At 42.4% G+C, this 22,998-nt stretch overlaps 1 protein-coding gene across 1 annotated transcript; it reads right to left on the reverse strand.

Annotated features, from left to right (window-relative positions):
* Positions 1 to 2,975: 2,975 nt before the first annotated feature.
* On the reverse strand, positions 2,976 to 12,012 carry SH2D1B (SH2 domain containing 1B). Its single transcript, XM_074156116.1, has 4 exons — positions 11,879 to 12,012; positions 7,181 to 7,244; positions 4,560 to 4,728; positions 2,976 to 3,462 (listed from the first exon to the last, which is right to left on the reverse strand). Exons 1-4 carry the CDS (start codon positions 12,010 to 12,012, stop codon positions 3,425 to 3,427), a joined length of 405 nt encoding a protein of 134 aa, XP_074012217.1. The 3' UTR covers positions 2,976 to 3,424.
* Between the last annotated feature and the right edge of the window lie 10,986 nt (positions 12,013 to 22,998).

A 22,998-nucleotide genomic window follows, 5' to 3' on the forward strand; every position in this document is an offset into this window, starting at 1 on the left:
TCCTCTGCTGTACCCTCTCCAGCAGTTCCCTGTCCTTTTTGAACTGGGGAGCCCAGAACTGGACACTGTACTCCAGATGGCGCCTCACCAGGGCAGAGTCGAGGGGCAGCATAACCTCCCTCGACCTGCTGGTCTCACTCTTCCTGATGCACCCCAGGATACCACTGGCCTTTGGGGCCACAAGGGCGCATTGCTGCCTCATGGTCATCCAGTTGTCCACCAGAACTCCCAGGTCTTTTTCCCCAGAGCTACTCTCCAGCAGGTCAGCCCCCAACCTGTACTGGTGCATGGGGTTATTCCTCCCCAGGTACAGCACCCTACACTTGCCCTTGTTTAACCTCATCAGGTTCCTCTCTGCCCTACTCTCCAGCCTCTCCAGGTCTCGCTGGATGGTGGCACAGCCTTCTGGTGTGTCAGCCACCCCTCCCAGTTTTGTATCACCAGCAAACTTGCTGAGGGTACCTTCCATCCCTTCATCCAGGTCATGGATGAATATATTGAGGAGGACTGCAGCCACGGACCTCCAACTAGATTCCATGCCACTAATCATGACCCTCTGAGGTCTGTCTTTCAGCCAGTTTTCAATCCACCTCACTCTCCATTCATCTAATCCACACTTCCTAAGCTTACCTATGAGGACGCTGCGGGAGGCTGTGTCCAAAGCCTTGCTGATGTCAAGGTGGACAACATCCACTGCCCTTCCCTCATCTATCTATCCAGTCATGCCATTGTAGAAGGGTATCAGGTTAGTCAGACGTGATTTCCCCCTGGCAATCCATGCTGACTACTTCTGATAGCTTTCTTTTCCTCCAGATGCTTTGAGACGATGCCCAGAACGAGCCATTCCATCATCTTTCCAGGGATGGAGGTGAGGATGTCCGGCCTGTAGTTTCCCGGGTTGTCCTTCTTGCCGTTTTTGAAGATTGGGATGACAATGGCTTTCCTCCAGTCCTCGGGCACCTCTCCTGTTCTTCAGGACCTTTCAAAGATGATGGAGAGTGGCCCAGCAGTACCATCTGCCAGCTCTCTCAGCACTCGCGGGTGCATCCCGTCTTCTTCCCTATCCGCTCGTTTTTCGGGACGTGGGGATGGACGCCTGGTGTGCTTTTAAGAGTGCCTCCTTGGGGTATGACCAGCCTTCCTGGGCACCTTTGCCCTTCAGGACTGTCTCCTGAGCGACTGTCTTCATGAGTGACGTGGATGAGGGGAGAAAGCGTCCCCTCCGCAAGTTTGCTGATGGCACAGAGCCGGGAGGGGTGTGTGACGCAGCAGGCGGCTGTGCTGCCATGGAGTGAGAGCTGGAGAGGCTGGAGAGTTGTTCGGAGAGGAAGCTGGTGCAGTTCCCCAAGGGCCAGGGCAGGGAGGTGCCCGCAGGGAGGCCTAAGCCCCCACCCCAGTGCAGGTTGGGGTGTGAGGCGGTGGAGAGCAGGGGCGTAGAGAGAGAGGTGGGAGCGGTGGTGTCCTGGAGCAGAAGTTGAGGGTGAGCGAGCAGTGCGTGGTTGTGGGCGAGAAGGGCAGTGTGGTGGTGGTGTGTGTGAAAAAGAAGGGAGCGTGCGGAGGGAGGTTGTGGTCGGGTCGGGGTGGAAAAGGCGGCGGTGGGACTCGAACCCGATTCTCCCCTGGACCCCTGTCAAGCGGCCAGCCCTCTCGGCTACGGGGAACCCACCCGCGTTCGGCGCGCACAGCGCCCCCTACAGCCCGCACAGCGCCCCGCGCCGCCCCCCCCCCCGCCACCGCCTCCCCCGCCCCGACCCCCCGCACCACCCCCACCGCCCCGCACCCCGCTCTGCTCCCCCCACGCCCCGACCCCGACCCACCCGCACCCGCCTCCCGCCCCTCCTCCGCCTCCTGCCCACTACACAACGCAAACCAGCTCCCTGCCTGCCTGCCTCCGCCTGGGAAAAGCTCACACCCTTGGCAAGCAGGGACTCATTGCGGCTGGGGAAGACCCTGCCGCTCATCGAGTCCAGCCCTAACCCTCCCTCTGCCAAGGCCACCGCTAGACCCTCTCCCTCACCCCCACGCCTGCACCTCTTGGAGAGATCTCCCGGCACGGTGACTCCAGGGATGAGTGTTACCCCTTGAGAAACCCACAACGACTGATTGTCGGCCAGACAAGTCTTCTGTTACCTGAGGATATGCTGTTGGCAATGCCAGAGGTAATTAATATTCTTATTTTTTCCTTTGTGATACAAGTACCATTTGAGCCTGGCACCGAAAACTGTTGTCAATTCATAACGATGTCCAAACACTGAATGATCTAAAAGCTCTTTAACGAATACTGGTAATATATACCAGTATATATGTATATATATGTATGCCAAATACCGGTATAATAGGAAAGAAATCTAACTAGTATTACCCATAAAAATACATATATAATTTGTGAAAGATCTTAAACAAACATACAGTCAATAAAAATGTCTTCCTTAAGATCACAAATGGAGAGGGAGTTGGTACTAGGGATGGAGTATCAGGACATACATTGCAGTTCTGGCTTGGGCTGCTTGTTGCAGGCCACCTTCAGAATAAAAGTATATATTAAATATTTAAAATGAGGGGTAAGATTAAAGCAAGTTCTTACGTTGAAAAAATAACAAAAGCTATATACATTACAGTACAGAGCTAACGGCAGTAGCAAATGCAATGTAGTAAACAGTCTCATTTGTACACTGTCTCTTAAAAAAGAAAAAAAGCATGTGTTCATACCAACATGCACGTAGAACTTGCACTCCTCTTGTAACCTACCAGAAACATTCACCGATATGGAAACTATTTCAAAGCATTTTCATGTTGTTGATTAATCCTTTACAGCATGGATTTAGCAAAGCCTTTTTGTTTTAATTTAGATTATTCCAAACTACAGGATAATACTGGTGTTCCTTTACATAGCTGAAATACTATCCCCTTACCCAATAATGAGGTAACACGAATCGTGCACAAAATTACAGAGTTTAGAGGCTTTTGAGCTTCGTATGATCCAATAGAATTTTTATTATGCATCATTTTTACCAACATACATCACTTCTGCCATACTGCTATATGCATATTCATTTATTGTATTTATATTGCTCCTTTCTAATAGTTTTTTTCATTTTAGCAGTAGACAACTTGGACAGTTTGCTGACTAAAACAAAAATACACAGATGTGCACACAGATACCCTTCCCCCTCCCATATATATGTATTTACGTGCATCTGTCTTATAAAAATTAACTCTTTTATTGCTGAACAAAAATATATCTTAGCTTATACCGGATCTGCTGGGAGAAAATACAGCTGCTCTGCCAGTCTGCCAAAGGTGCCAGTTCCCGATGTACAGATCCACAGCGGAGGACGCCCAGCTAGCAGCTCTCCCCAGCTGATCCCTTGTGCTGTGGCACAGCCTGGAACGGCAGCTTCCCAAACCGTCAGGGTCACATCATTTAGGGTAAGACAGCGACGTAATCACTGTCAGCAATTTCTGTAAAGAAATCAATTAAAGAAAAAAAAAAAAAAAAAAAGTCATTACACATGGCTCCTCTGAAAGCCCAGGGTAAGCAGATGGCCCGTGGCCATGTTGCTGGGCAGGTATCAACAACCCAGTTCGTTTTTTCAGTGCTCTCTCTGCTACTGCAGGGCCAACATTTAGCCCCCTTATCCTATGGGCTGGGCCCTCCAGGTGCCCATATGGAGGCAAAGCCGGTGTTGTCCTTTCTGAGCCACCGAACTCTGTAAATTATTGTATTAAACAGTTGTATCCACGTGAGACCCCTTCTTCCTGAGAAATAGTCAAATGTTGGAAATTGTCCCTACTCAGTAAATCAGATCAACAGCTGATGACTATAGCATCGCACAGTCTTTCTTCTCTAAATAAATACCCAACAGAGAAGCTCTCCTCCCAACTAAGGTAGAAACAATGCATGCTTATCTTATACCTGGGACTTGTGAGTATAAGTTAGCAGGAGATCAACCAGAGACTGAACTCGCTGGTTCCAAAGCAGTGATTCTGAGCACAAGGTTTTCTATTTTCAATGCACTAATTTAAAAAAATTAATCATGTTTTAATACAAATCACAGCAAACCACAAGCTGGCTGGATTATTAATTTTTTTTTCCCTTTTCCCTTTTTTTCCCTAGCATCTCAAAAATAACCTAGTTAGATCTTGGTATAAAAACAGCTTTCAACCTGGACATGAAGGTAAAGGACAGCCTCAGCTCCCAGGGCAGTGCAGGGGCCTGGCAGGTTGGCAGAAGCACATTAGGTAAAACTGGTCCTCAGCCTTCCCTAGCCTAGAAGCATCAACACCCATGAAGGAGTGAGCTGTGGGCAACATCGTGCTTCGCCTTCTGGATCTCTTGCAATTTTAACTTGTTAACTTGTAGTTGTTGAGACTCTGTAATTTGTGCGCTGGGAATAACTCTTTTCCAGTGAACATAAGAGAGAAGGATGTTGAATTTCTATCCATGCAAGCTGGTCTCAGCAACTATTCTCAGTAGCAACTATTCACCACAGACCTGTCAATGCAGTCATCTTAAACAAAAAAAACCAACCCAAACCACAAAGAGCTAAATTTCTCACCATCATAAATTTCATCCTTTCCTGACTTGAACCTCTGGCTTCTTTGTGATGCCTTTGATTTCTCTACCGGGTAGCGAAGGTTTGTTATTAGTCCTTGATTTGGCTTCTCATAAGTGTATATTAGGTCCTTTAATGTTCTGAAGATCCTCTCTGGAACACCTTCAGCAGTCTGCAAGGAAAGGAAAATAAAGTTTGTTTGCAATTGCCCTTCACATAGGGTTCCCTAAATTAAAGGAACGGTAAGTTGTTTCTTGCTTACCAAGGAGCTGTTTTGAAAACAGATTTGGTGACAGAATATTGTGCTGTCCTTAAAACATCAGGGACACCTGTTTGGTGGTGTGGTTATGGCACTAAGTGTAACCTCCCTCACCATCTTTTAAAAAAAAAAACAAAACCATCAGTTTAAAATATTGGCTCAGAAGTGTGCTGCGGCAATCCACTACAGCAGAGTGTCGAAGAGTGACAGCATTACAGACTTCCCTGTGGTGTTCGAGCACAAGTTTAGGGGCAGCATATTTAGTTCTCACTTGGAATGTTGGATTTAAACAACTGTGTGACAAGCACAAGCCTGATGTTTTACAAATTGTCAGCACTGTCAAGCAAAGGACAACTGCAGAGGCAGTGGACATGTCTGAGGATCCATATGAAATTCTCCAGCACCAGCTTTCACTTTTAGGCACAAGCTTATTATTTGTTTCAGATTTGTGACTTGCATTGGAGGCTCGTGAGGCCAAGCATGGAGGGTGGCACTCCTAAGCGGGGGAACAGCGTTCTCACGAACTGCTTTTTAAGGTGTGATTTCATACAGCTGTATGGAACTGCTTCCACGGCACAGCCCCGCAGTGATCTGTGCGCTTCGCTACACTGGTGACTTCAGGAGAGTGACAGACAGTCAGAACATCAGTCAGCTCTACGCACAGTGAGCGTCCTACTACTAGATTCATTAAGAGTGAATAGGGCTTCGGTTTCACTTCACTTGCTATCTGACAAAGAAACACGCCTTTATTTAGTTTGTTCTGCATCCTTTATCTTCCCTGGGTGGGACTGGGTGCCACTGCCTCTGTGTCCTGGGTCTGGCTGGGATGGAGCTAACTTTCTTCATAGCAGCCAGTATAGTGCTGTATTTTGGATTTGTGACTAAACCAGCGTTGATATCACACCTGTTTTGGCTGTTGCTGAACAGTGCTTGCGCAGCCTTGAGGTTGTATCTTTGGCCTGTGCTGCTGCCCTAGCGAGTAGGCTGAGAGGGGAGGTGGCCAGGACAGTGGACCTGAATTGACCAGAGAGATGTCCTATCCCATATAACATTGTGCTCATCAATAAAAGCTGAGGGAAGTGGGGATGTTCATGGTTATGGCACTTGTATTCCCAAATAACCATTAGGCCCTGCTTTCCTGCTTTAGGTGGCTAAACGTCTGCCTCCCAATGGAAAGTAGTGCTCAAACTCCTTCTCTGCTTTGCTTGCGTGCTCAACTTTGCTTCACCTATTAAAATGACTTTTATCTTGATCTAGGAGTTTCCTCATTTTTTCTCTTCATGTTCTCTTACCTCCAGCATGTCCTGTGAAGGTGGGAAGTGAGAGAGCAACTGTGTGGGTGCTTAGCTGCTGGTCGGGGTCAACCTACCATTCTCTAGAAAGTTCATGGATGAATCTGGCCCTTAAAAACACCTAAACAATCTCCCTTCCACCATCAATATATTATTTCAATATATTATTTTAGAGAGCCAAAACAATCTGACTTAAATATTTGAAGAACAGTACTCTTCTTTCACATTCTTGGCAAAAACTCGTAAGGAAAATTGGGTTTGAAGAAGTGGAAAGTGTTGAGTTATTACCTGCTGATAGGCACGACAGCAAAACCCGGAAGAGTGGCTATAGTCCAAAATTTTGTCAAAAAACCATTCAGTTCTTCATGGGAAATTGTGTCTTTTGTACTCAGCCCAAACCACTAATAAGTAAGAAATTACTGGCATATGGGAGCTTAGTGTGTCCTTTATGGAGTGAGCTCCTCATTCCACTTAAATGCTACTTAATTGTCGGCAGTCCTGTTGACTGCCCTACTACAAACAGAGTGAAACAGCTTTTTAAGTGTCCTCTCACCTTGCCTAGGGATTTGATTGATCCAGTCTGCTCTTTCGCTTATTCAAGTAATGAGCAGCATTATCCAGGGTCATCACTTCACGTGCCCCAGAATCACATAGAATTATAGATAAGTCTCTTTAAATCAAAAAGATTCTCCGATATTCAAAACCCCTACAGGATGCTGAGTGCATGGCAGAGCTTTCAAAAAATAATAATAAAAAAATAGCTAATTAGGAACAGGAGCATGCAATGAAAGTGATAGATTTTTCTTCAATGCTATGAAAAAGAAAGGGTCAAATCAGAAAGCAGCTGGTCAACAAATAACAGATCCACTTAGGTTATAAGGGATTTCTAAAAAGAAAATAGCTACTTCTGAGCTCATATGCAATAAATACAACATTAAAAAGTCAATCATTGAGTAGAGAGGAAAGCAAACTTGGAAATATTTTCTGAGGTAATGTGTTCATGTATATTAATTTTTTAAATCAGGACAGTGGTCTTTAGTGCAATCTTTACGGATGAAACGAGAGTTACTCACCTGTATTCTAAAATATCCTTGGTGTTCCCTGAAGATACGGTAAGTGTAGATGAGATTTTCAAAGCTGCGAAAAACATTGTTGTATTCATTATGCTTTTCATCAACCATCAGACCACTGCAACTTGCTTAGACTGCTACAGCTGATCTTGACAGCCAGGTTTTGGTTTTGCTTGTTTGTCTGTATCTTAAAGTAAATAGCAATACAACAAAAGACTAAAAACAAAGAAACAAATCTAAAGGAATTCCTGATGCTAAATAACATACATATATATATATGCGCATTCATTTTTCCATTTGATTCATGTATTTGGAGCCTTTGCTTTTCCTTTTGTTTCATATATTGGAGCCTTCAAAATACTTGAGATGCTCTAAATCATATGTTTAATCTTCTGTTAGCCAAAATTATTCATGCCTTTTGTTCCTTAAGCCTCAGAAACCCAAATATTACTTTATCATACCTTACTTATTCAGACCTACACCCCTATGCATCGCTGCGCAGATCTGGTAGCCAAGAATGCTCTGTTCAATCTGCAGTGACTGCACTTTGCTTAGCATAGATCTTGATAAAGCATGTCCAGCTAGCTCACCTGCACATCAGCTAACTGCCTGAGCTTTCTTCTGGCTTCTTAGGTGCATTTCCTGTGCTGAGTTTTGTGCTGCTACAGCCTTAATAAAATAGTTCTGGGAAGTCAAAGCAATGAAAATTATTTGAATTTATACATACAGAAAGGGCTGGATGTCACTGAGAATGTGTATTACTTATTCCGAGGCAGTAAAACACAAAATACAGCCTGGAACTCCACTGCAGGTGCCACGTAAGAGAAGAGTCCTTACTTCCACAGGATGCCTATGTCCTTGCTCCCCAGCAGCAGAATTGCTCCACGGCACTAGAAACCACTTTGTGCAGTTGTCAAGATGAGAATAAACTGCAGGCGAAGTACTGGCACACCCATCATTGAGAACTTCAGTATCTCCATCAGCAGTGAGGAGAAGGAGAGCCGTGGCCTGGTTGACTCTCAGCCTTTACACCACGTTGGACTAATCATCAGACAACATTTCCACAATGGAAAGACAGTGCTAACATGTACCCCTCCTTCAAAAATGGAGCTATAAGGAAGGCCTAAATAGCTACAAAGACAAAAGTGATGTGCCCATCTATCCCTGAAGTCATACTCCAGGGGAAAATGGGCTGGCTTCCAACTAACTACCACATCCATAAGAGAAGCAGTCAAAAAGATGAATCTACACCTGAGAACAAGGGTGAGAGATTCACTTGGGATATGACACAAGACTGCAATGCTGTATGGGAACAAGCACATTGGCATAGAGCTCTGAAAGATTGTCTTTGCGAATGTCATCTGTCGTATTAACAGAAGTTGGGAAGGGTGTAAGGGGAGAAGGAGGAAGAGAAAGAGAACCAGATTAATTTAAGTAGTGGTAAAGAATGATTCTTGCAGTTCACTTTTCACATGAGATCTACTGACATTCCTCTGAAGAACAGAAGAGGTGAGGAGGTTGCCACAGCATACACAGGAGCGTGAAGTTGCAGAATGTTTTTCATGTAATCTGCTTTCCTTGTGGGAGCCTTCAAGTAATTGCGGCACCACAAATTCATACTTTTATTCCCTCCATGCTGCCCCACACAGTGACCCCATGAGCTGTCTGCACCTTCAGGTATTCCAGATGTGTTCATGCACCAGGCTACTTGAACCTAGAATATGTTTTTTTTGACCGTAGTACAGCTAGAAATGTATATGATACTGGACATATACTGAAGAGCATGTGTAATACTAGGCACTTAACAGTGGGCTGAGTCTCTGAGCGCTGCTGTGGAAAACAGATGCTGTGGTGGAAAGAAAAGACACCACATTTTTAACAAAGTGTGAGCCTAGAAATGTCTGCAAACAGCAGGTAGTGTTAAAGACAGGAGAGGTTGTGCAGTAAAATTGAGTGAGGCAGAGACAGAAAAGCAAAACAGAAGGGAGCCTAGAGTTTGCAAAATGAGAGAATGTTTCACATCTTGAAATATAAGATTACTCTTGGGGTTTCAAAGAACTTATGAACTAACACAGACCTTTTCTATAACAGTAATTTAATTCCACAGACTTCCCATCCTCTCATCTGTCTTCTTATCCTCCTCACGTGTGATACCTCCCTAAACTTCATTTTGCAGTTGTATCACAAGAAGACTGTTGAATTCATGGAGAGATGTTAGCAGAAAATGGCCTCCAGTCACCAGCACCCAGGAAATGACTGCACAGGTCCTACTTCTATGAAAATTATTCTTCCTTTGCATTCTCCCCTTTGCATTTTAATTATTATTATTTTTAATAATATGCAGGCTACTGATGGCTCTGGGTATATTTTGTTAACAGAAATAAAAGTTTTATCAAATAATGCAATGGCAGCTATTCAGAAGATGAACTGGAGATCATGAGCATGATCAGAAAAGGCAGTAAAGTTGCAAAGATACGTAAACCACAAATAAGGGGAGGTGAAGCAGTATTTGAAAACCATGTCCTTTAACTGGAATGCAGGTTCCTCAGAAGGATTTCAGCTGTAGCTACATGAATTGAGCTGTCATCAGAGAGAGGATCTTAGGGTGAAAACCTGGCTTAGGGGACTTGTGCATAAATGAATAATTACTCTGGAAATAAACTACTTTGTTCTGAAAAAAAGTTACTATGGACTGTGAGCAGGATAAGACTTCCAGTTAGAATAGATTTACTTTGATTCAAAGAGTTGCATCCCAGGGATGCATCTTCTGTTTTTTTTTTTCTCCTGAGATGCCCATGGAAACCAACATGTTCCTGGCTTAAGAGTATTTTATAAATGTGGGTGTTCATTCTTTAAACATCTTTGCCCATGGATGAGCTAATTTGAGAGGCGTGCATAAATTTGTGCATCAACCATGTTAGATGCTAAGCAATGCTTTAAGATGCAATCTTAATCCAAAAGTTGTCTTGAAACAGCACTGAGAGTTCCAGCGTTCATTGCCCCCGGTTTTAAGACAGCTTTCCTCTGCGTAGGCAACCACTGACAGACAGTCCAGTCTCTGAGGCAATTTGGAGCCAATACACTATTGCCATCCATCCCATTTGCTATCTGAAGATGACAACCCTTGCTTTCACCTCTGTAAGCCATTATCAGTTATACCATTGCTGGCACGCCTACAGTTTAACTGTTACATTTGTTAATGAGCAAGTTAAAGTCCAATACACTAAACACTATAGTTTTTAAGAGTTTTTAACACTAAAAACCCAGAGAGGCTAGCTGGAAGTCACATGCTTTTTCAAATCCACTGATGATGGACAAAAACAAGTCTGCAAGCTATCAATATCACAAGGTAGATCTGCTTTGCCCTTAAAAAAAAAAAAAAAAAAAAAAAAAAAAGAAGAAAGGGAAAGCAACTGTGTTAGTGTGTTAGCATGGCACCAGACAACCTTTTTTGCAACTTGCACCTGTCCACAATGTCCTCTGTAAATGTTCGGTCTGCTACATCAGTAGTTCAAACTCATTGCATGCACCTAAGTAGGCTTTCACTTTGTTGTCTACCTCTACTGCATGCAATCTCAACAGCCATCTTCCCGTGTTGGGGACTAGTATCGCCATTCTTCCTCTGTGCCAGGATCCCCATTTGTCCCTTCTGACAGGGTATGCGTGACCTGCCCTCCTTGCACCCACTACATTGTCTCCTTCCACGCCATACTGAAAGCAGGTTCCTGCAGCACCTTCCCTCAGAGCTCTGTTTGTCCCCCCAGTTGCCATTTCTCTTCTCCTTATCTCTCTTGTCATTTCACTGACCTCCTTACTTCTCCCCACCAACACCAGAGTACTCCATTTCCCTCTCTCTTTTTCTCCCTTCTCCTTTAATTTATTGCAAAAGAAACACATTTTTTATTATTTGTAAAAACATTTTCTGATATTTTCCAATTAGTTAGAAGTGGTGTTAAAAAATTTTCATGTCACACTCGAACACATCCTCAAGGAGAGTGTAAAATCTCATAGGGTCAAACAAAGAAAGACTCAGAGTTACTAATTTATAAACTTTAAATGCATTACAAACAGATCAATTGTATATGAAAAGTGTAAAACAGGTTTCTTGAAAGGGAAATAAAAATGCTATTCCCTACAGGAAAAGAAAATAAAATTTTAATTGTAGTAATTAAAGTTGAAGACTAGAAGTAGCAATTTTCTATGCCCATCTTGTAATATGAATTCAAATAGGACTTAATAGCTTTCTGTCTCAGTTTATGTTCTTACATCAGCTATTATTACTTTGAAGCACAAGGCTAAACTTTCATCAGATAGAAAGCCTATGAAGACCTACTGCGAGACTTTTCAGGGTCTAAATGCTATTTACTCATCATTACAGAGGCAGTAACTTTGAGTAAGGTTCTTACCATGTTTTGGCAGGCTAAGCTATTTTCTCTGTGCTCCCCTTATTGTCTGCAGAGAGAGACCAGCATCAGCAGATTACAGTTCATCCATCCTCTGTTGTATAAAACACCTTCTGCAAATGCCACACTCTCACCACTCACTGTAAGGAAGCCTAAGGCAAGCAGCATTACTTGAATACATATACACACCCCCTTGAAGTCTGTTAATATTAGGGAAGAACTATTAATTTTGGAAAAGGTGAATGCTTGTCTTTGGATATATCTGAAAACTCATAAAAAATTTAGCATGAGTACTTACAAAACACAGAGACACAGTGCTCCTTCCACGCTTTCACTCTCTCGTATTAAATAGCTACCATCCTTTCCCTTCTTGCTCAGCAGTTCTTCACAGGTTCTTCTTGTTATCTTTCCATGAAAAAATGAGAACTCCATGGACAAAAGAAAACAAGGTCTCTTGCCTTTCAGACCAATTCCAGAGAAAGTCAGAAGCCTGGCTTTAAAAGAAGCCTTATTTCAAATGCAGCTGCCTGCAGACAACTGAAACAGGAGGTGCTAAGTACATACACGAGTTCATCTGTTGTTATCACTGGCCTGTCCGTAGTGAAGTCAGCTATGGGCCTGTGCTTACAGCTCATGAATGCAGTGAAGGCAGGAAATGGGAAATGGTTTGTATACACTGGTCCCGGTCCACATCAAAAGGCAAGAGTCTTTTGTCACCTTATATCAGCAGAATTGGCACTTGAGTTGTGCAATAGCTTTGAAGCTATGCAATAGCTAAGTTGACACGTAAGTATAGTTACATTTTTAAGTTAACTTTTATGTTTAAAGTTGCTCAAAGCTCTGCAAATAGGGTTCTTGCTCATAGTTTTGAAAAATGCTTCCTGGTTTGATTCCTTTTCTTGCCAGACTTGCAGACTTGCCTTCTAATACAGTTGTTTGGGTTTTGTTGTGGGTTTTTTTTTTCCCTTTTTTTTTTAACCTTGATTTTTCAAGTTTCAGTGAAAGTTAATCAGCAATATTTGAGAATGAGATTTTTCAAAACAGAGCATTCTTCCTCCCCCAGCCTCTTCTTTTTTTTTTAAAGTATAGCTATTTTGTCAAGAAATTCTGCGGTCTCTGTGCCATGATTTAGGAAACATGGCAGGAAGGAGAAGGGGGTGAGATAGTGCATTTCACCACCCCTGGGAAGCTGCTGTCAATTCAACAAGGACAGGATACATCCGTGTGTAGAACTGCTCCTCCCCAAAGAAGGAAATAGTGCCCAGCTCCATGGGAGATGCTCTCCCAGGCATTTCATCCTTTCCCTGCTGGAAGCCAAGGACTGGGGAGGAGCACACAGACCTGGAAAATCAGAAGGTAAGAACTAGGCTGGGCAGTGTTTGTGAGGGAGAGCAAATTGAGGGAGGACTTGAAGATGTGGGGAAAGCAGTAATTCAAATGGCAAGAATAGCAGGAGAGACAGAGTCCTAAAGGTGGGGAGAAGGATCTGGAACCCCTGCACACAGCCCACTTGCAAGGTCAAAATGGAGTCCAGATACATGAGTACTGGCACTGGTAAAGGTCTTCCTGATTTCAAAATATGCTGTTTGCACATTCACCTGCCAGCTCTGACACCTAGGGTGAACTCTTTCTGAACTATGAAGTCCTCGTGATGGGTCATGATTTCCCTGTTGCCAAGCCATGCTGGTGACACCTCCCACCAAGGTAATGACCCCTACAATTTCCATTCAAGACAGTAACTACTGTCTGGCACCACTACTGCCACTTACCCCATTAGTATTGGTGACATCGGACCTGTGTGGTGCAATTCCAGGATTCACCTTGCTGATGATCCACACAGAAGACAAGGGAATGCCAAAAGATGTCATTTTGATATTTCCTCCTTCTTTTTCACAAATCCTCCCCAGTTTCACAAAACTGCAGGTAACTTGTGATGGCAAGTACTCAGCAGTTAGGAAATGCCAGACTTACAGCATGCTACTGGCATATCACAATTCTCCTCCCTTTCTGCAAATGAAGTATAATAAAGAAACAGGTGTGATGGTGGGGAGAGTCAATTATGTGACATTATTATTTTTCTATGTGTCATCTACCTCACTAAAGTCATAGATTGGGCTATGCTGCAGGAATAAGTCAGGACTGCATAGGGCAAGAAAGACATTATCTATAGGAACTGTTGTCTTTTTTGTTCAAAATCAGTAGGTGAATTTGAGAAAAGAAAATGAGTGTTTGTGATGTCTTGATCAGCCTCAGTCATGAAGGCATGGAAAGCTCCAGAAAAAACTTGGCAATTCTCTGGTCATGCAGAAGTTTAAACAGAGTTCATCAAAATAAGCTGTAGAACTACACAAAGATTTTAATAGAGAAACCAAGTGTGAGATACAGTGACCGCTGGCATCTTGACCACAGAGTGGAAGAAACATCCTGCGGAAAAAACAAGGTAAATACTGTCTGAACACTAGTAAGAAAGGTCAGCTATGCTGTACATGCAGCTGTTACTTTCATGTTTCTTATTCTTATGATATTATACACACAAAAATCTTATATTAATATTAGTGTGTTTAATTGCAAGTTAATCATGCATGACACTATGCATTTCCAAATGGCATCTGAGTTCAGGAATAAAGCAGAAAGGTGCGGCTTTGTGTCAAAGAAATTGAGGGAGTTAGAAAATAAGATTCTCCTAAGAGAGAAACATAGAAATGGCAAGTCCAAGGTGAAGCTAAAGCTGAGGTCTGTGCTGCAGTGACCACAGATTACCAATAAAACAAGTTATCTCCCCGGAGGGGCTAGTGCAAGTCGGGGGAAAATACTCCCCCTCACCTCGCAAGTGTCCGTAAGAGCATGTGGCAAAGGTTCTTCTTGTTATCAGATGCACCTGAATTTTCCTATGGGCTAAAACTGTTTGGGGCATTTGTCTACACATCTTAAAAATAAAATATTTCCATGAGGTATTGTGAGGTGAGTGGCTCTTTCAGAAGCCCAGCTCTACAGAGAGCAGTAGCTGCTCGGTGCTGCCCTGCTTCAGGCAGGTAGAGAACTCCTCTGCACTGAAAGTAAAGTAGAGAGGAAACAACTGCAAATTCCTTATCTCAGGAAGGTAATGACTACATGTCCTTCACAATTTTCCCTAAAGACCTCATTAGCTAGGCACAGAAACAGAAGACAGTAACTTCAATACTGAATCTAGAAGATTCTAATTTCAGACCTTAATCTAGAAGTTACTTAAAGGGAAACAGCAGCCACACGTTCCCACTGACCACTTAGTAGAGTGCTTCTCTGATGACAAAAAAAAAAAACCTTGAAAAGGAGAAAGTGCTTGCGGAGAAGTGGCAGTTGGGGGCTCCTTTCAGCAGCAGTCACCATCCACATCCTTGACCCCCTTCCTCCTCAGGTAAAACCAGGAGCAGCAGGTTCAGTCTTGCCCAGTCTTTTCCTGCCAACAGGAGATGCAGTGTTGGCATTAGTCCTTAAGACAGCACACTTCTGTTTCATCCACACTCTTCAGAAGCCTTGAACTAGCTCTGGGAAAGATATGGTGAGGTTTGAGGTGACGAGACCCAGTAAAAGGACTTCAGGCAAGGGGAAGCAGAGAGCAGGGTTTGGATGGAGAAAATGTGCCAGTGGCAGGAAGACTAAGTGTGGAGAGGGGGTTCTATATGGGGCAGCAGGAGCAGCAACAGAGGGGACTAGGAGAAACGGAACAAGGAGCGAGATGATGGAGTGACAGGAAGAATATTGAGAAAACATTGAAAAGGAAGAAGCAATGGACCTCAAAAAAGGTGAAAAAATACTCAAGTGGACTTGGGACATAAAGGAGAGTTTAAATCAAGGGACTTGAATGACTGCAAATTTATCAGAAACCCTGCAACAATTTCAAGACACTCAATGGGATGAGAAATTTTGGAAGAGGAATCAGGAGCTACATTTAAGGGAAGGGTATAATAAATAAGGATTATTAGAAAATTAATGAAAAAAATATCCATTTGTGTAATATTTGCATCACTAAAAAAAAAAAAGAACAAATGGACAGCAGCTTGAGAATACTGAGAAGATTTGAAAAGGAAAAACTCATCTTAAAGAGAGAAAGGAGTTAACTTGTGATAATTAGGTACGCCAACTAGAAAAAACTTTTAACAAAATGAATCAAGGACAGCAGAAGGAGAGAAGACTTAGGAGAGAAGGCCCTAGTGTAAAAAAAAGGGGCTGGAAGAGACACCAAAGATTAGTAGTTTGGTAATAAATAACTGAATGTAGTGAAAACTACTAACTATCAGCCATGATCACCAATACACGTAACCTCCTTCCTTATTTCATGATCTGGGCAGTTACTGAGCTCACATAGTATCCGAGTACGTAAGGACCATTTTCACCAAGTCCTTACACTGGTGAAAATGACAAATTTCAAGCTTGGTACTCAACTCTGGATACTATTAATGATGATGTTCTGCTCAGGCTTCCTAGTTTCTAAGTCTGAAAACCACTGACCTGAATCACCTCTAAAATTCTCTGAGTGTGGATTCAGGTCCCTAAAAGTGTGCCTGGTTCCATAACAGGCATCCTAGGACATCTGAGACAGCCACACAGGGCTGGCAGGTGTGACACTGGACTGGCACAGGCAGACCCATGACCTTTTGGAGTAGCAGATGGAGGTCAGTCAGACTAACTACAGCATCTCAAGCAGTAGTAGATGGTGATGAATGGCTACTTTTGTGTCTAAGGAAGCCAACCCCTTTACCTGCTTCTAAAAGAATAAGTTTCTGCTCTGGATACAGAAAAAAGAAGGTCAAACCACCGACTTAATTTTGCAAGAAAGCACAACGGGCTCACTACCTTTCTCTGCTTAGGAAGGTTTGCGTTCCTCACTATGTTTGTGCAACTATCCAGCAACTCCCTACTACAAAACCAGGTATTGTCTCCATTCCTCTTCAGAAACACTTCTGTTGTGCTTTCCAGGAGAAAAAGAAACTTCAGGTCTTTCTACTGTTGTCCCATGAACCTCAGCACCGAGTCAGAACCTGGGACTGTGTATTTTCATAGTGGTGTGCAATTCCAGAGCCAGCTTTAGTAAAACTTCAGCAACAACTCACGTTTTGCAACCATCATGGTAAGTTCCTATTAGGAATGGAAGAAATTTCCTGTGTTGCTAGTCAGATGATCTGCTTCGTGCAACGCACTCCATTTGTTTGCACACATGGTCCCATGACTGATTTATTTCTGTCTGCTGAAGGTGGAGACAAGGACATGTTTGATGTGGAAAGATTAGAGTTTTGCTCTGGTTAATCTAAGATCATTGTTTTAAAATTCTCTCCCCTTGGAAAGCATCATGAGATGAAGAGGGAGGAGTTGTGCAGTGGTGGATTTTTAGTTCCTTATAAGTTTTCCTGTTCTTTATTCAAACAAAGAAGTGATACTCCCAGGCAGAAGTTCTAACTGTAAAACAGAAAGTTCAGAGACAGAAAACCTTCCTGTGCACTGTGCAAGCACAGCTTTGGCAAAGTTGAGAATTTAAAGGATACGTCAAGGCAATACAGTTTCCACAGCTCCCTGACAGTGCTTGATAGAAGAGGACACACAGGAGTTAAATATGTTCCTTTTACCTTACTTTATCTGTCGTAGTATTCAAGTGCAGATGAGAACAGGAGCTTGGTTTAAAAGCAGAAACCATAGAAATATACCAGAGAAAGAGGTCTGGAAGGAAGAAAGAAGAGAGAAGCTGTAAATATGGTCTGGTCTGTCACTAAACCACAAACATTATTCAGTGGCCAGACACATTGCGTCTTGTATGCATACATACAGATATATATGCTTTGCTGTGGCACTGGTGCACTAATCCAGGGCAAAAATGCAAAGCAAAGACAAAAGAGGTCTTGCAGATTACAGCCTGGGATAGCTCTTAGTGAATGCTGTGCAAATAAATATGTGGAAGGTGGTGGGAGATGTCCTTGACAGTCATCACAGAGCTGTGCCATGAGCCTCACCATGATTTGTACCAGAGTGTCAAATCTTTATCATGCGTGTTTGGATCACATAACAATATATCTCCATGGACCAATTTAGCTGTAAACTCTAAGCAAGCATTTCCTAACAAGTATCTCTGGCTTAACAAATTCAGCAAGTGTTTTTGGCTTACACAAACCTGCATACCCAGGCTGCCGTCTCAGCTGAGCCTGAGGAGTGGTCAGAAATACGAGCTGATGATATTAACTGTGATGAAATCTGTGTTTATTTCAGTTTATGGGCCAGGGAGATGCAGGAGGAGTGCAACACCTGGGTTTCTTTGGCACTGTTCACTATAGAAATTTCTAGACTCCCTGATGTCTGAGAGGCTCACATTTGAATAGAAGAAAACTGGAAGGGGTGTTGCCTACCTAGGAGCAGAGTCTTTCTCAGTGAATTCGGGGTACTATGACAAATAACAATTTTTGTGCATCCAGAGTGGAGCTGGGGCTTCTGGTCAGTGGGGAGGAGCGCTTTCCTGGAAGCTGCTGGAACCTCGCCTGGTGAAAACCACAGTGGGCTAGCCTGGTCTTATTTCTCTTGTGCAGTCATTCTCGCATTAGCTGTACTGGTGACAGAGTTTGAAGCCCCTCTAATTCACGCTGTGGACAGTTTGTGACAACAGGGGCTTTTTGTTTCAGAGGAAAAGAAGACCAAAACCTGCTCCAAGTTCTGTGTAGTTTGTGATGGGAGGCCTGGGAAGGTAAAATGACAGTGATGCCCCAAAGCAGTGGGGCTTCAGTGGTTGAGGCAGTCACGCCAGGCTGAACCTCTGGGCATTATCACTGAAATCTTAGCTGCACCAAATCAAACTGTGGCTGTTGTGAATCTGCTCTTAAAATACCAAAATAGGTTTAGGTTGGTTTTTTTCTCCTCACCCACTGAAGGAGATTTCACATTTCCTAGAATAGCCTCCCACAGAGAGTAACTAGACTTTCAGATGTTAGAAAAGGGGGGGAAAAAAGTGAAGTTATTTTTCCTGAGAGATGCCCTCTTGGCCTGCTTCTACTCCTACATGGGCAAAAAAAAGCTGGATTATCACTTACCAAAATTCTTCTATATGTCATGACACTTACATGCTTTAGTGTCTGTGTTTGAGTCTGTGTTTTCTTCCCTAAATGCAACCACTTCCTTCAGTATTTGCCCACAATTCACTTTTTCCTGTAATTGTTCTCTTTGTTTTTCTTTGACATCACTTTGGCTGATACTTCTATAAAATTTGATGCCTATAAGTGAAGAAATCTTCTGATTAGAAAAGCAGGATAGTTAACTACTCTTCCTTATGCAGAACATCTGTTACAGAAACAAGACCTGCAACGTTTTTTTGCAGCGGTGCCAAGTCCTGGGTAACCCTGGCTCTAATTTGTTTTCTGCCATATTGTTGCCTTGACCCATTTTCTACCTGTTAGTTTAAAACTCAGTGGGGCCTTTTCATAGTGACATCTTATATTATTGAGCACATCTGGAGCTCTGGTTCTACCACCTCTCCTGGCTGCAGCTCTAACACAGCAAAGCTCTTGATAGAACCTCTTGTAAGAATAGGAAATCTGAGGAAGAGCTAGGTTCCTTGATAACATTGAGAGTTAACTGTTCAGTGAATAATTGGGGAGGGTGTGGGAGATCAGGGTTAGATAGAAAGCTGTGGTCAAAAGGAGCTAAAAGCAAAGCTGGTGTGCCTGAAAGCTGGCGTGAATAAAGCAGGAAGCGGAATGGTCATTTGTCATTTGACCAGATAACAAAAAACACAAGATAAGAAAACAGAAAGAAAGCTGAGTTCTAGCTAAGTCTCCCGAAAATTTGAGTTCTTGTTGAGCTGTATCGCTAGGCAGTTACAATACTGTGGCTTACCATACAAACTGTTTTGCAAGAAATACCGTTATAGTAACAAATTACATCTAATTTTGCAAAATTCACAACTTTAGCATAATATCTACACTAGTCTGTACTTTTTCTATGTATTGTGCCTGGGTAGAAAGTTTTTGTGATATTTGTTGATGGCAGGATTTGCTTTAGAACAAAAGAAAAATCGTTATGATGTAAATTCAAGAAGAAAATTTAACTAGTGTGTCTATTACTTACGGATTGTTGCTAGAGCCGTCTGTGGAGTGCCAGAATAATTCCCCAAGGTTGCAGAACTCTGTCATTAGCTTTCCAATCAAATGTAAACCTAAGAGAAAAATCCTGACTTATAACCCTTAAACATATTGCCTGTTTTTCAAAATACAAGTAAATTGAAAACAATCTTTCAAAATGCAAAGATCTTTGTGCTAAAATTAGAATTAAAAAGTCATAGAACCAAACAATTAAAAAAGGCTAAATACATGAGTATGTCTAAGTAGTTTTGGTTTTGAAATTATCTAGAATTTTGCTGAAAAATTTACTTGCAAGACACAGTCACATAATAACATTTTCTTTGTCACTGACAATCCTGTTGTCAGGGTTCTTAGTAATCCATATTCAATTATTCTCTGAGCTTATATTTCTAATTTTTGTATTTCAGTTAATATACTTAAAAAAAAAAAAATCAGAAGAGTTGAGAGATGAAAAAGGAAAAAAAAAGGTTTCCATTGATGTAAGAGTTTTCAATGTCTTCAAACTGAAGAAAATGGTGGCATAAAGTGGCCCCTTAAAGAGACCTTGGTGCCTCCTCAAAGACTTTGGCCAGCCAGGGGTGAACAGATGCTTGAGGGATGTGGAAATGTGGAATCCCACTGGCACTGGAGCACTTCAGCTGCTGCGCAAATGCAGAGGAACAGTTCAGCCTGACTGGAAACACATTCCAGGTTCTAGATGCCACCAAAATTCCTCTGTAGACTTAAGTGAAACACCAGTTCCACCAAGAAAATTACTTACTTGAAGTTCATTCAATCTGTCCTAAGTGGCACAGATCTTTGTAAGAAGTACACTTAGACTTTCTTGTAACAAATCTACACTACTATTATAACACGGTCTCAAGACCTAGAAAGCAGGTCCCTTCCCCAGTTTGACAGTCCTGATTCATGTTAACTGTTATACACGCTGAAAATTCAGCTCCTAAGACATCATTGGTCTCAAATATCACATAGAACAATTTATGAAATGCAGTAAGAAGTCAGTTCACATCACAATGTCCCCACAGTGCTGTGTTCCTGTTAAGAAATGTGCAAATAAAGCTGTGGGAGATGACAAAACCCACTTGCACTTAATCACATTTATATACTTCCGCTGCATACTACATCCAAAATAACTTCACTATAAAAGTCTCTTTTGTAGCTTTTGTCTTACTATTTGACATCAAGACTCTGACTAGGGTGTTCACCTGTCCTTCGCATCTAGAGTAATATCAACAGTGATATCTTTTTTAGATTCTCCATTTACTCTTCCTAATAGATCTTTTTACCCTTGCTAATATTTTCCTAGTCACTAAGTTGCCAGTGTCCTGTCCAGAGCTCTGTGTACCTGGCAACTACAGCTTGCCACTTTGGAAGAGTGAATTGTCACAGTGCTGCTGGTTTCTTATCTTTGCATAATCTTGAAAACAACACTTTTTCTTGTAGTAATTAGGCACTGCATAGTGTAAAGAAAAACAAACAGGATGACAACATGCAAACTTCGTAGGGCTCTTGCATAATTTTCTGAACCACTTTGATGCCAGCATTTAATTATTATCCTTCAATTACCAAACTTTCTTCATGTGTTCCTATTCCTCTGCTGATTGTCTGGGCATCACTACAGAGAAATGATCAGAGAACTAGGCTCTGCAAGTATACATTGCAGAGCACACACAGGACAAAAGGATGGTCCGAACTCTCAAGAGTTTATATGACAAGTTCACATAGAACCTGGGCTTGAATCCATGTCTTCAAGCAAGGCAGACAGGTATGAATCCCCATACAGAGTATGGGGATACTTGAGAGTATCAGCTAGGCCAAACTCAAATGGGAGTTTAAGTGACAGACATGGAAATAATAGGGTCAAAAGAATAGGCTAGAAGAACTATTTAAAACAGAATTTGTGGAGCATATCAAAAGCAAAGAAAGTATTAAAACTGTGCATCTGGTTTGAATCAAAAACCTTTTTTATATCCCACCACCAACAATGGCCACTAGCAGATAGGTAGAAAAAGAAAGTGTAAGAAATACACTTTTTTGTACAAAAGTGAATACAGTTTTTGTGCAAGAGAGGACAAAAACTGTGGAAGGACATCTAGGATAAGAATCTTATCTGTGAAGATGAATAGGAAAGGACATGCCCTGGGGTTGGTAGACAGAATCTGCAAAGTTCAGATGAAGACTGAATATGGGAGTCTAGAGATGCCCCACTGAAGGTGACATTCAGCATTGTGTCCATTTTGTTGTGCTCCATGGTGGAGAAGATAAGGCGAGAAATGGAAGGGTTTAACCTATGGTGGTCGGTCAGCGAGTTGTTAACAACTTGTGGATGCATTTGTAACTGCAGCAAAAAGAAGCAGGAGAAAGATCTCAGTCAGAATCTTCTGGGATTTCTCAAAGAAAAGGCAAAAAGAGGCAACAGGAATCCCTTGAAGAGAGTGCAAATCACAGGATAGAAGGGACAGAGACTGACAAAAGGGGCACAGAGTGAAGAATATGCAATATGAACCATAAGTGAGATCGTGGGAGGAGTCCTTAAAGTGGGGAATGCTAAAACCATGAGAGGAGAAACAGATGTCTCAAAGACGGCTACAATCATGCAACAAGCCAATGGATAAGCTAAAGCCACAGGTTAAGGGAGAAATGGAGGCAAGCCACCAGTGGAGGGAAAGGAGGGGAACTAGGGAAAAAAAAAGGTGGGTGAATGAGACAATCCAGTTTTCCTTAAAACCACTCAAAGGCTGAAGAGAATAATGCGAAGAGGAAAGCATCTAAAGACCATTTAACCTTATTTTGTTTAAAGACATATAAGCAAACATTGATCTTACAACAAGTGATTCATAAGAGCAGTATGAAGTGTTAGAACTATGATTTTCATGTAAACAAACCCCACAAACTGCACTGCAATATGGTTTTTCTGCACTGTTTCAGCTTCTCTGATCAATTTCACATGGCTAGTTTTGATCTTCTCCAGCACAGCTGTATCTGAGCAGAGGAACTTCTCTCTTTTTCAAGGACAGTTTGTAAAAGTGACGTGAGTGGAGGCTATGCAAGGATTCCCACCTGTTCTGTGGATTTCAGAGCATCATGATAGCAGCTTACTATTTATCTCCCTGTCTCAGTGAGAACCATTCTCCCTAAACCCTAGCTGGTGTTCTACTAGTTTTCATTATTTTGCAAAGAAATAGATTAAGATTTAGGAAACTAGGTTATGGTTTAGGTCTTCAGCCAAAATTAGCTCTTCTAGATCCCCAGGCTAGTTAGTGAGCCTCTGTTCTTTTTGACACAAATTACTAGAGGCCAACATTTATCAAGGGCTTTATGTTCT

The sequence above is a fragment of the Numenius arquata genome, chromosome 1 (assembly GCF_964106895.1).
Source record: "Numenius arquata chromosome 1, bNumArq3.hap1.1, whole genome shotgun sequence".
NCBI classification, from domain to species: Eukaryota; Metazoa; Chordata; class Aves; order Charadriiformes; family Scolopacidae; genus Numenius; species Numenius arquata.